Source organism: Leucopleurus acutus, assembly GCF_964270905.1.
Source record: "Leucopleurus acutus genome assembly, chromosome: 2".
Lineage (NCBI taxonomy): Eukaryota > Metazoa > Chordata > Mammalia > Artiodactyla > Delphinidae > Leucopleurus > Leucopleurus acutus.
Genome location: NC_139143.1, coordinates 177,648,657 through 177,662,689, shown reverse-complemented (window position 1 = coordinate 177,662,689; position 14,033 = coordinate 177,648,657). Strand labels below are relative to the sequence as shown.

Genomic DNA, 14,033 nt, shown 5'->3' with positions numbered 1-14,033 from the left:
AAGAGCTCCCAAGGCCAAAGCTGGCACAATCTGGGTGACAAAATAATGTGGTATTGGATTATAACTCAAAGTGTAAGATAAATATACATGAATCTGTACTGATATATATGTATATATATAATATATATATATGTGTGTGTGTGTGTGTGTGTGTGTGTGTGTGTGTATTTACACACGACTTAATAAAGAAACAAATAGAAGAGACAAATCTTTCTTGCAGGAGAATTCGAAATAATAAGCAGGTATCTCCAACTCCAGGAAGGAAGTGGAGCTTAATTCTCTCCTATTCCACCCTCCCTCCCCCAATGTGGGCTAGACTTAGTGACTAGCTTCCAAATAGACCAAAGTAAGAAAGGGGGAAAAGAAAAACAACTTTAGAGTGGAGACCTAACAAACACCACCTTAACCATGTAGTCAAGGTTAAACATCACCAATGACGTCATGGGGGCATCACATACCCCCTGATATGATATAAGGAGGGCACTTCACTTAAAAGGTATTTTTACGGGCTTCCCTGGTGGCGCAGTGGTTGACAGTCCGCCTGTCGATGCAAGGGGACACGGGTTTGTGCCCCGGTCCGGGAAGACCCCACATGCCGCAGAGCGGCTGGGCCCGTGAGCCATGGCCGCTGAGCCTGCGCGTCCGGAGCCTGTGCTCCACAACGGGAGAGGCCACAACAGTGAGAGGCCCGCGTACCGCAAAAAAAAAAAAAAAAAAAAAAGGTATTTTTACCCCAAACTCTAATCATGAGAAAAACACCCGAATTGAGGGACATTCTACAAAGTACCTGACCAGTGCTGTCAAGGCCATGACAAACAAGGAAAGATTAAAAAACTGTCAAAGGCCAGAGGACACTAAGAATACATGATGACTAAACGCAATGTGGTATCCTAGATTGCATCCAGGACTACAAAAAGGACAAAAGGGACAGTAGTGATAAAGTCTGGAGTTAACAGCAATGCACCAGTGCTGGTTTCTTAGTTTTGATAAATGTCCTCTGGTAGTGTAAGACATTAATATGGAATCGAGTGAAGTGTATATGGAACTCTACTAAATTTGAAACTTCCCCATAGAGTAAAATTATTTCAAAATAAAACATTTTTTAAAAGTTTGGCACATGGGTCTCTGTAGCTTTTTTTCTTTGATATGCTAAGTCATTTCATGATTTGGTAAGACAAAATGATGTCTTCCTTTTGTTTTGGGTCGGGGGGGGGATGGTTGGTAGTCCCATTAACATATAATCATTTTTCCCTCTGAGGGATACATGTGATATTTGAAGCTAGTAAGCATATAGTGTATCTCTCCCTAAACTACTGGAGGATGTGGAGACTTAGAGCTCAAGTTTACTGAATAGGAAAAGTAATCTTCTATAAGACTAAAAAACTGGGACTAACGAGTAGTAGGGGCTGTTTCAAGGCATGTTTATTCCTTAATGAGTAATTTTACTTTCATGACAAGTAAGAAGCCTCAATAGTCACTATGTCCAAATGTGCCTCAAGGGAGAGGACAAGTAAAACCTCAGACTCCAAGTCAAGCTACATCTTAACTTTTCTAGGGTACACTGTAGTAGCCTCTAATTCATGCAGGAATTTCAACCCCATGGAAAAGTTATTCAAGTAGCAATAAATGAGAGGTCAAAAATGACCAGACCCTAGTTGCCAGTGCTAGGATGTCAGATATCCCAGGTCATATACACCAAGTTCACAGAGTGACAAAAGGAAATTCTCAGGAACTTGTTCAGAACTAGCTGATGGTTGTAAACATATTTCCAAGTTATACCTAAAGAAGTGACAGAGAACAAAAAGTCAAAAACAGGGGAAAATCAGGGTCTTAAACCTTGCTGTCAGGTCCCTGATGTTGCAAACACCTGTGAGGTTTGATCATTTGCTAAATGTTGGATTGGAGCAATGCAATGTATGATTTCATCTAAATGAATCTACAGGAACAAAAAACAGAATAAGTGGCTCTCAGAGGCTGAGGAGAGTAGAGAATGAGGAGAGGCTACTAAAGGATATGTGCTTCTTTTTGGCATGATGAAAATGCTCTGACATTAGAAAGTGGTGATGGTTGCACAACTGTGAATATAGTAAATTTTGGGTGAATTTTATAGTGTGTGAAATATATCTCAATAAGAAAAAAAGCAACACAAAAATAAAGGAATGCAAAATGTTCTTCTCTCCAAAATGGGGAATGTAGGAGTGCATAAGGGCCAATGGATGGTCAAAACTGAAAAACTGGATCCCTACATTTTTTTTTTTTTTAAAAGTAATAAAACTTAAGGGAGTTCCGGTAGTCTAGTGGTTAGGATTCAGCACTTTCGCTGCTGTGGCTTGGGTTCAATCCCTGGTCTGGGAACTGGGATCCTGCAAGCTGCATGGTACAGCCAAAAAAAGGAAAAAAAAAAAAAAAAAAAAAGAATAAAACTTAAGTAATGATAACACAGAATTACATCCAATAGCCCAAGACTATTTTTTCTAGCTTAGAATCCTTTTGACTGGATCAATTTTCCTTTTGACTGGATCAAGTTCACAGAGTGATAAAAGGAAATTCTCGTTGAATGGAGCCATTTGAAACAAAAAGATGTCAAAAACCCCAGAATGATAACTTGTTTGAAGAGTGGTCCTAAACCAGATAAAACTGTCTTTGGGTTAATTGTTGTAAATAATCTAGATTGTATTTTGAAATATATTAAAAAAGACAAAAACCAAATCAAAGATCTGCCAGCGTAACAAGCGGCAGACAGGTCTCGGGGGGATAGTGCGCCGACGTAGCAATGTAAACTTCTAGCTTTCTTTTTTTCTTTTTTCCATGGAAAATGTGACCTCCACGTGAGTAAAGATTGTTTTGTTCACTGTTTTATTCCCTGCACTTAGAACACAATAAATGCTCAGTAAATATTTGTTGAATGAACCAAGTTCATGATGCAGCCATGAACAGGCTTGCTGGTCTTTGTAAGAATCTAAGATGGGTTTATTTTGAAAATTGGCATCGTGTTCTTTTCCTAGAAAGGGAAAAACTCTCATTTAAACTTACTACGTAGCTATAAATTAGCTGGTTTGAATACAGGCATAAAGCACCTTAAGCAGTGAACTAAACCTTAATTAATGAACCTCTTCCCAAAGTTCAAATGGGTGAAAGAGCTTTTGTGACAGCTTGAAGGGGTTGCAGCCATGTCAGTGCTGGCCACGTCACCTATTACTTTAAACCAAAAACAACCAAACCTTGCTTTCCAGTAAGAAAACTGTGAGGGAAATCCAAAAGGGAGGGGATATATGTGTATGCATGGCTGATCCATTTTGCTGTGCAGTAGAAGCTAACACAACATTGTAAAGGAACTATATGCCAATCAAAATTAATTAAAAAAATAAAAAATAAAACAGAAGAACAAAAAAGGAAACTGTGAACAGGGTAAGATTCATGACCGTGTTTTGCATTTCAGCTGGTGTAAGTGTGGATCAATTCTCCCACTTTGCTCTTATTTTGCCATTAGGTAATCTTGCGAATCCCATCTAACGTTCTGTGCACAAAGCAACAAGTTACCCATAAGTTACTTTGTAGTCTCCTCATCACACTTCACACTTATAGGTGAGATTTCAAACACTATTTCTGTTACTGTACTATAGACGTTTATAGCTGAAGCTTTTTTCAACCCTTGAATTATTTTCCCCCCAATATTATTCTCTTTCCTCCAATCCTTACACTTGTCCACATCTAAAATACCCATGAATAGGCCATCACTACTACCTGAAGTTCCGTCCTGGCTAGACCCCTGCAAAGGAGAGCCACGGATTTCCAAGAGGCAGTCACCACCTAGCTTCTCCATCCCCAGCCCCCACCCTTCACCCCTGTGAGTGAGTGCTGCATCAGACACCTAAAACTGCATCAGTCAGGAGATTCCTGGATCAGAATCCTCTGCACTTTTGATTCTGGCAGCTGTTAAAAACTCAATATAACACAGAATCAAGTTGCTTCTTCCAACTGAGGGTTCCCAGGCAGAGCCTGCAGCCAGACCCTGACACTTTCCAGGCCGCATCTCTGATGACAGCTGCTGTCATACGCCTGTCACAAAGACTTTCAGGATTTTGTTCTTCGAGAACAGCTTTCCACCCCTGTGCAGTGGGCTCATGTAGTGGGATCCTGTATTGTGTTCAACTACATTCTGAAGAAGAGCTTTTATTGCTATGGACAATTTTGTTCTTGTGCATCACAAGTCTTGCCAAGTCTCTTAATGTGAATACTTCTTCAGGGATGGAAGCTAGAAGAACTCTTTGGTTAGCCAGATACAAAATACAAGACTGCTTATTTGGGAGCAGCATGGCTTTCTTCATAATACATTTTGTAGGGTGATGGCCTACAAAGAATTGAAGTGGAAAGCCACCTGTAGAGACTACAATTTCATCAAAGAAGAAAAAAAACAAAGCACGGTACAGCACTCCAATATCTGTCGGAGAAACAGAGGCCCAACCACAGTTCGTTTTATACTCACCAGAATGGCTTGAGTGAAGTTGAAGTTGGGAAAAATGTGATTTTCACACATGGTATTGGTTTGGTTTTAGACCCCACACCCACTTTTTAAAAAGTGTAATTTAGCTTTGGTTTCTTTCATTTTTTAGAAGACATCTTTGGGTTTCTTAAGCACTGGCAGCAATGATGATTTTAAAAATCAGTGGTAGTGGTAGTATCAAATTGAATTAGTGTCCCTAATCCAAATACATAGAGTGGAACACGTGGTTATTTAAAATATTGCTGTTAGGTTTGTTCCTACCATGAATGCATTTCTAGTTGGTGTTGGAAAGAAACATCCCCTGGACTTCAGAGAAGCTCTCCCACCCAAGCACAAGTGTCCTCCTTTACCCACAAAGTAGCTTGCCTTTTCCAACTGCAGACACACAGGCAGGTAGGTAGGCAGGCAGGCAGGCAGGCAGGCAGACAGACACACACACACACTCTCTCTCTCTCTCTCTCTCTCTCTCCTACTTCAGAAGTGATTTTGATTAGACAGCGAGAAGCCAGACAGCACCTCCCAGAGATGGGCGCACATGCAGCAGCTGTCAAAAGGAGAAGTCACTTTACTTTCTTTTAAACTTGCAATGTTTGTCTTTATTTTGTTCTTTATATTTTGAAAGTGAAAAGAAATAGTATTGAGTCAATTTCTTTTTGTTTTTTTTAAATATTTGTTCTATGTATTTACAAGCCTTAAAGTTGCTCTAAAGATTTCAAAAGTATTAAGAGTACTTTTCCCAGGGTAGCACTTTTTTTTTAAACAATTCTTGGAGTTCTCTGGTCCACAGCATTTCCTTCTGTTCCAAGGTTATGTATGTTTTGATTACTATTTTGATTTTTTTATTTTCTGAAGCAAGCTGAGAGGCAGGCAGAAAGATTTGATGCCAAAAAAAAAAAAAAAAAAAATCTTTCTTACCTTGTTCACCCCAAACCTTCTTAAATCTGGACTAAATACTATGCTTTAAAACAAACGTGAGGTGCATCTGAAGGGGAGGGAAATTTATTTCTCTGCTTTTCTATTATACAAGTTGTTTACAGAAACTGCAAATTAAAAAATTACACTGGCATTTGCAGTCCTTAAAATAAATTAAAAGTTCTCAACTTTTTTTTTTTTTTGCTAAACAGATGTTTTTTTTTTAAAGTATGAGTCCTCGTTTAAAAAGAAAAGATTAAAACAGAAAATACTTTCTATAAATAATACATGTATTTTGGTTTTAGTGCTCCCGCCCTCAGGTTTGAAGTTGACTTTTTTCCAGTACCTTTTTCCTCCATGATCACCTTTCTTTCTCTTTCCCCTCTCCCACTCGTGCACACGTGGGGGTTTCTGCGAGAATTGGCCTTGCTGCACTGTGATTGGCGAAGACGTGACACTTTTTATAAAAATACTTAAATTGTTTCTTTTGTTTCATTTTGTGTATTTGAAGTTTTAGTTATCCTCAGACTCCTCTTCTGCTTCCCGCAGCCATGTGAAGAATGCTGTGACGGATTTCAGGGCCACACCCTTCCCATTCTGCTCTGCGGGGTCCTTGCTGCTTTCCCATTTGTAGAAGGCATCCTCAGAGATCACCTCCTCGTCATACAGGCAATCAAAAAACATCCGTAGCAAATCTGCAAGGAGGTGAAAATAAACCATCAATTCTGGGGGCACTGTAGCTGCGAGAAGACCGTATTTCCAAGCAGTGAATGGATGCACGTGAACTCCCCAGGATAAGAGCATCCATGACACTTCATCACACCCCGTCTTGATAGCATAAGAGCAAAACCATTTGTCTAAAGAGTGGGAAAAATTTAAGCAGTCTAAACTGTTTCCTATTCCTATTATTTTGTTCAATTTGAACTATTTTCTGATATTGCTGAGTTGTTTGATATCATGTAGTTTTCACTCTAAACACTTAAAAATTAAATACAAGAATACTTTTCTTTTTTACTTTCTTCTTTATACATTTTGTTTGAAATCTTACAATAAAAATATATTATTTTTACAAATTTTGAGAGGAAAAGGCAGAATGTACTTTCGCCCCCTCTAATGTTGTTTTCAAAATGAAAAGAGTAATAATTCATATGAAAAACATGGGTAAAAACTGTCTCATCTGGATTTTATCCAGTGAAACGATAGTCGTTGGTTATTGTTTTCAATGCCCAGATGATCTGGGCAATTTTAATCCTCTGTTTTGCTCTCACAGTGGAAACTTAGCTTATATTATTGTTCAAAAAAGAGAGATTTATAGATAGAATGTCTCTTCGGTTACACCCTGAGGATTGTTTCAATCTTTTCCTTTATTTCCCACAGGGATTTAACAGCACTAGCCAAGAAGGAAAACTCTGAAAAAGCTACAACCTAAGGAAATGCCAAAGAACTACTTCAGTGCTCTCTCTAAAATAGCCAAGTATCTACTATCCACTTCCACAAGTTTCAACTGAATTTTCAAGATTTAATACAATTCAGTTAATTTACCAGCATCACTAAGACTCTGGTGTTCAGGTTACCTTATTTGTCTGGTTAGCCAGTATTAATCATAACTCTTAACTGAAAATTAGTCTAAACTGCCTTAATGTCTTTGTTGGGTATCTGAGGATTCTGAACAGTATCATCCTCTTTCATTATTAAGACCTGTGTCAAAGAAGGTGAAAAACTGTACTGCACATATGCTAATGCCAAGATGCCCTAGACCTGCGTTGTCCAATGGGGTAGCCACTAACCACATGTGGCTATTTACATTTAAATTAAATGAAATTTATTTCCTCAGTCACAGTAGCCACATTTAAGTGCTCAACAGACATATGTGGCTCATGGTTACCATACTGCATGACACAGATACATTTCCATCATTGCAGACAGTCTATTAGACAGACCTGCCCTAGAATGAGGATTAAATCTCTAATATAAACTAGTGTTCTTGTTATCATTTTCTCATAAAAGTCAAACACTTAAAAACGTTCAGGTCTATTAAAGTTATTGGTTATCTGAGTTTTTGTAATTAGTGATTCTTCTATTATCAACTGTTCAAGCCCATCCAACCATCTCTCATGTCTTGGCCTGGATAAATCGCACCCTCTGGTTGGGTTAATTGTAGCAAGAGGTAAACTTACTGGCAGGTTGATCAAGTTTTACTATTGATGCTTGTAGTGCATAAAGTGCTTGCAGTTCCTTCTCCGTATCTGAGTCTAGGTACTTGATTAAGATCGGCACTCTCTGCTTGATAACAGCAGTGTCTACTCGGAAGCTAGAACAGTCGGCTGGAGGTGATAGAAGAACTGAGCATTAACACACAGAGCCATTTTCAATTTTCTGAGTTGATAAGACACACATGGCTCTGCAAGGAAAGAGGAAGCAAGGGGGTCCAAGGCAAAGATTTTGAAACCCAAAATTTTCTGAAATTCTTAATGGGATATTCTCCCTGAAACAAACAAACAAAAATATAGGGGGGGGGGCGGATATATTTAGAGTGCTGGGTTCCCTCAAGAGCAGCATACTCAGTCCTTTATCTTTAATCGTAATGAAACAGGGACAGTGGTTTCATAACATTTCAAACTACAAGAGGAATTAGAAAGGAAATTAAAGTGATAGTTCATATAAAATCTTTTCACAAGGGTAAAAGAATTAGAACCATTTTATTATTACTACCAGGATGAGGACTAACTGTGACAGTGGCAAACAACACATTTAATCTGAGCCTTCTGAGGGAAAGGCACAGTAAAAAAAAAGGCTAAGAAAAGCATGCTCAGGGCCTAGAAGCATGAGTGGTTTTTTGTTTTTGTTTTTTAGCTTTATTGATCTTTGCTATTGTTTTCTTTGTTTCTATTTCATTTATTTCTGCTCTGATCTTTATGATTTCTTTCCTTCTACTAACTTTGGGTTTTGTTTGTTCTTCTTTCTCTAGTTCCTTTAGGTGTAAGATTAGATGGTTTATTTGAGATTTTTCTTGTTTCTTGAGGTAGGATTGTATTGCTATAAACTTCCCTCTTAAAACTGCTTTTGCTGCATCCCACAGGTTTTGGGATCATCGTGTTTTCGTTGTCATTTGTCTCTAGGTATTTTTTTGATTTTCTCTTTGATTTCTTAAATGATCTTTGGTTATTTAGTAACGTATTGTTTAACCTCTATGCATTTGTGTTTTTTATGTTTTTTTCCCTGTAATTGACTTCCAATCTCATAGCATTGTGGTCGGAAAAGTTGCTCAATATGATTTCAATTTTCTTAAATTTACCAAGGCTTGATTTGTGACCCAAGATGTGATCTATCCTGGAGAATGTACCATGTGCACTTGAGAAGAAAGTGTAATCTGCTGTTTTCGGATGGAATCTCCTATAAATATCAATTAAATCTATCTGGTCTATTGTGTCATTTAAAGCCTGTGTTTCCTTATTAATTTTCTGTCTGGATGATCTGTCCATTGGTTTAGGTGAGGTGTTAAAGTCCCCCGCTATTATTGTGTTACTGTTGATTTCCTCTTTTACAGCTGTTAGCAGTTGCCTTATGTATTGAGCCCTTGAACGTTATGTGGTGTCCTTGTCTCTTGTAACATTCTTTATTTTAAAGTCTATTTTATCTGATATGAGTATTGCTACTCCAGCTTTCTTTTGATGTCCATTTGCATGGAATATCTTTTTCCATCCCCTCACTTTCAGTCTGTATGTGTCCCTAGGTCTGAAGTGGGTCTCTTGTAGACAGCATATAGATGGGTCTTGTTTTTGTATCCATTCAGCAAGCCTGTGTCTTTTGGTTGGAGCATTTAATCCATTCACATTTAAGGTAATTATGGATATGTGTGTTCCTATTACCATCTTCTCAATTGTTTCGGGTTTGTTTTTGTAGGTCCTTTTCTTCTCTTGTGTTTCCCACTTAGAGAAGTTCCTTTAGCATTTGTTGTAGAGCTGGTTTGGTGGTGCTGAATTCTCTTAGCTTTTGCTTGTCTGTAAAGTTTTTGATTTCTCCATTGAATCTGAATGAGATCCTTGCCGGGTAGAGTAATCTTGGTTGTAGGTTCTTCCCTTTCATCACTTTAAATATATCGTGCCACTCCCTTCTGGCTTGTAGAGTTTCTGTTGAGAAATCGGTTGTTAACCTTATGGGAGTTCACTTGTATGTTGTCATTTTTCCCTTGTTGCTTTCAATCATTTTTGTTTGTCTTTAATTTTTGTCAATTTGATTACTATGTGTCTTGGTGTGTTTCTCCTTGGGTTTATCCTGCCTGGGACTCTCTGCGCTTCCTGGACTTGGGTGGCTATTTCCTTTCCCATGTTAGGGAAGTTTTCGACTATAATCTCTTCAAATATTTTCTTGGGTCCTTTCTCTCTTCTCCTTCTGGGACCCCTATAATGCGAATGTTGTTGCGTTTAATGCTATCCCAGAGATCTCTTAGGCTGTCTTCATTTCTTTTCATTCTTTTTTCTTTATTCTGTTCTGTGGCAGTGAATTCCACCCTTCTGTCTTCCAGGTCTCTTATCCGTTCTTCTGTCTCAGTTATTGTGCTATTGATTCCTTCTAGTGTATTTTTCATTTCAGTTATTGTATTGTTCATCTCTGTTTGTTTGTCTTTAATTCTTCTAGGTGTTTGTTCTTTAATTCTTCTAGGTCTTTGTTAAACATTTCTTGCATCTTCTCGATCTTTGCCTCCATTCTTTTTCCAAGGTTCTGGATCATCTTCACTATCATTATTCTGAATTCTTTTTCTGGAAGGTTGCCTATCTCCACTTCATTTAGTTGTTTTCCTGGGGTTTTATCTTGTTCTTTCATCTGGTACATAGTCCTCTGCCTTTTCATTTTGTCTATCTTTCTGTGAATGTGGTTTTCGTTCCACAGGCTGCAGAACTGTAGTTCTTCTTGCTTCTGCTGTCTGCCCTCTAGTGGATGAGACTATCTAAGAGGCTTGTGCAAGCTTAATAAGCCTGCAGTTTTATTTCCGCTGTAAGTTAGCACCGGGACACAATCTTGTTTTTAAAAGCAGCTTCTATACTTTACAACTCTGATATTAAAACACCAAAGTCTTATGGTTCTATAGATACTGAAAATTATTTTAAAAATTTTAATGAAGACTTTCCACTTAGCTTGTTATTTTCCTTGGTAAAGAACTAACATTGAAAAAACATTCATCTGAAAAAACGTTCATCTGAGAGAAAATCTTAAACTCTGAAGCTATCTCTATAATGATAAAGACAGACCTGAAATTCTGAACAACTTTTGAGCTGACAGATTTCTTTTTTTTTTCTACTTCAGTGACAGAAATGTGGATTTCTATCTGAGACTAAGTGGATGATCTCATCAAGTACTGTTAAAAACTATACGCAGCTTGGAACATTTAGGTTTTCTACCAATCTGAATCCTATCCACCTATGTCTTATCATATAAAGTCAACATAAAGCAGGAGAAATAATTGCTATTTTCTTTCCTCATATATGTATTTACATATAATGGCTTTTCTGTTGAGATTAGCCCTTCATTGATATTAAATAAGAATATTCAAACTGTTCTTTAGAACTCTTCAATGCAAGACAGGAGGCTTTGAATGTTGGAGGTGAAAAGTAAAGGAAAAGTCACATGTAGCAGAGTATAAAACAACCCAAGGATCATGCACCAACTTCCTGTTGAACTGAGGAACACAAGGCATGCAGCAACTGCTCACATCTGGGCTCTCTGCAGGCAGAGCAGCTATTCATCCCCCTGCCCAAGACAGCCAGGCATTACAGAGAGACATGGTATCCATTTGGCACAGAAACTGAGCTTTACAGGGCAAGTTTGGAGGGCAATATAAACTCTGACCCATATCATCTCATCAGTAGTTGACATACGGGGGATTTCAGGTGTTAAGAGCTGCCTTCAGAAATATTACTTACCTATAATAGCTGCTTTACAAACAGCTGTCATTAAAGCTCTAAGGAATGTAGGTGAACTCATCTGGCTTTCATCTAGGTTAGCCTGGAATCAAAAGTAAATAGAATAGTTAAAGGTACCCTTGCACACCAGAGAAATTATTTTCCCCTAAACCTGGCTTTGTCTGGCCCTAAGGGCAGACGGGATCATGCTCAACTTTCTTGTAAAAATTAGTCTTCTAATTCACCAGAAAATACTGGGGCTATCGCCAGTTCTGTCTGAAAATGCTCTCAGTAGCAGTATTTCATTTTCAGAGAGCTTACTATCCCCTATCCTTTGCTCATTCAGTTAAACAGTGCTGTGTACTATATACATTCAGAAACGTAACCATTTAAAAGCATTTTCCCTTCTCAATAAATAAGGCATACTAAGATGATCTATCCAAATCTATAAAGTTGAAAGAACAACTACACCACAACCACGCAGTATTTTAAAGCCTACTTTGCTCAGTAGTGTGCAACTATGTCTAAATGTACTAACACTGCTTTCTCATCTTAATTTTAATGTGACTTGGAGGTTAATTTCAAGCATTACCTCAAACAAACTCTTCAGGTGGTGGTGAGAAAACTATTACTCTTTGCTAAGGATGGTAAAAAAATGTATTTAGAGATAAGGTAAATAGAGTAAATGGGCCCTCAATTTATTTTTTAGTTTCTCTTAAGATCTTATCTTTTTGCTATAAAACACTACACTAGTATGGACACCAAGGGGGGAAAGTGGGGGGGTGGAGGGGTGGGATGAATTGGGAGATTGGGATTGATATATATGCACTGATGTGTATAAAACAGATAACTAACAAGAACGTGCTGTATAAAAATAAAATAAATTAAAATTCAAAGAAAAAAACCCACTATACTAAACCAGATGACTAGCAAAAGGAAAAGACAAACAAAAGCGGCCATTTTCTAGGCAGGTATTTCAAATATTTTCCAGAGTTTATGCTCCTTATGCCTGTGAACAGAATTCATGCTCATCTCAGCTTCTTTTAATAGCATAGCATAGTATTTTCTACTGAAAGAGTCAGCCTTAAAATGACTGGCTAGGAAAGAATTAAAGATGTCATTTAAAACGTTATGTGTTAGAAAGCTAAGAATTTCAAAGATATTTAGAGATCAGTTTAATGTTTATGAATTTTAGAACTGACACAGACTAACCAGCAGCTCTCTCTTTGTTGAATACCTAACCTTGCACATCACCTGGGAGGAACTGGCGGCTTCCTGAGAGCAGAATTAAGAGTGGTTAACAAAAAAAAAAATAAATAAAAAAAAAAAGAGTGGTTAACAAGTCAGATGGCCGGCTCTGCGGGACACTGACAGAGCTGAACACAGAGGACCGTGATACCTTTTGTTACCGATTTTTTCCCACAGGACAGAAACATGTGGTGGCACTGCTGACAGCTAAGGCTGAGGATAGGGTGGGGCAAGAACTATGCATAAAAGATTTCATGATGATTTATATGTTATAGCCAGTTGCTGGTATAGCTCTTTAAAAAATAAACAGGCTGAAGCCAAAGCTGGTCTAGCCCCAGAAATTACTTCTGCAAAGTCTGAACAATTATTTTTGAAGAATAAATGAGAGAATAAAAACACACCATTATTTTTGGCCCAACAATACTTTATAAACATGTTGTAGAGCTATTTCAACTGAATATCATTTGAAATCCCCAAGGATTAGACTTCAAGCGGAGTCTGAGAAAAATAAACAAATTAGCTAAATGTGATTAGATAATAAATAACACTTCCAAACCATCTGACTGTTTCTTCTGTTTTAAAGAAACAAATTGCATATTTCTTCTACCAAATAGCCACTTACTGTAATTCTAACATTCAAGAATAGAAAAGACACGAAGAAAAGTATCAAGAACACTAAAGGTTAATAAGCAAAGATGTTAACAAAAATGCACAGAACAATAAGGAAGATGGGTTTGCTAATTGGAATTGATAAGCGAAATCAGATTATTATATAGCACCAGTATCACACACAGGGCAATGAACACCTTACACGTACTGTCAGCTCAGTGACCATTATGTTTTTCTCTTCTTGCTCCTTTTTTAAAAGTCACCTTTGTTAGGTATAATTTACATTCAGTAGAATTTACCCTTCATCTTCTATTTAAGGAGAATAATTGTTGGTCTGGACTAGGCAGAATAAATACTAATATTTAAAAAATGAGGCCCAACATGGACGAAGAGGTAAAAACAGCATCATTTTGCAATACATGAGAAATAGAATAAAACACCAAACTGCTGAAATCTATGAAAAATCATGGAGAAGGAGAATGATGTTAAGTATGCAAACATTGACCTGACTTTTAAAACATAAAAGAAGGTGTCTGGGGCCTCCCTGGTGGCACAGTGGTTGAGAGTCCGCCTGCCGATGCAGGGAGCACGGGTTCATGCCCTGGTCTGGGAAGATCCCACATGCTGCGGAGTGGCTGGGCCCATGAGCCATGGCCGCTGAGCCTGCGCGTCCGGAGCCTGTGCTCCGCAATGGGAGAGGCCACGACAGTGAGAGGCCCGCGTATCGCAAAAAAAAAAAAAAAAAAAAAAAAAAATAGAAGGTGTCTGATGTCAACAATATACCGGAAAGCCTGATGCTGATTCTATACTAGAATCTATAACAAACTATCATATGAATAGTTTAAAAGTCTTAGAGCGGA

General features: G+C 38.0%; 1 protein-coding gene across 1 annotated transcript in view; it reads right to left on the bottom strand.

Moving 5' to 3' along the window:
- Nucleotides 1–5,098: 5,098 nt before the first annotated feature.
- The window catches only part of EIF4G3 (eukaryotic translation initiation factor 4 gamma 3), a 370,424-nt gene continuing 361,489 nt past the window's right edge, over nt 5,099–14,033 (bottom strand). The window contains exons 33-35 of the mRNA XM_082833610.1: nt 11,338–11,419; nt 7,594–7,740; nt 5,099–6,111 (exon numbers count right to left, since the gene is read on the bottom strand). Of these exons, the coding sequence (XP_082689736.1) occupies nt 5,930–6,111; nt 7,594–7,740; nt 11,338–11,419 (411 nt within the window). The 3' untranslated portion in view covers nt 5,099–5,929. The remainder of the gene's footprint in view (nt 6,112–7,593; nt 7,741–11,337; nt 11,420–14,033) is intronic.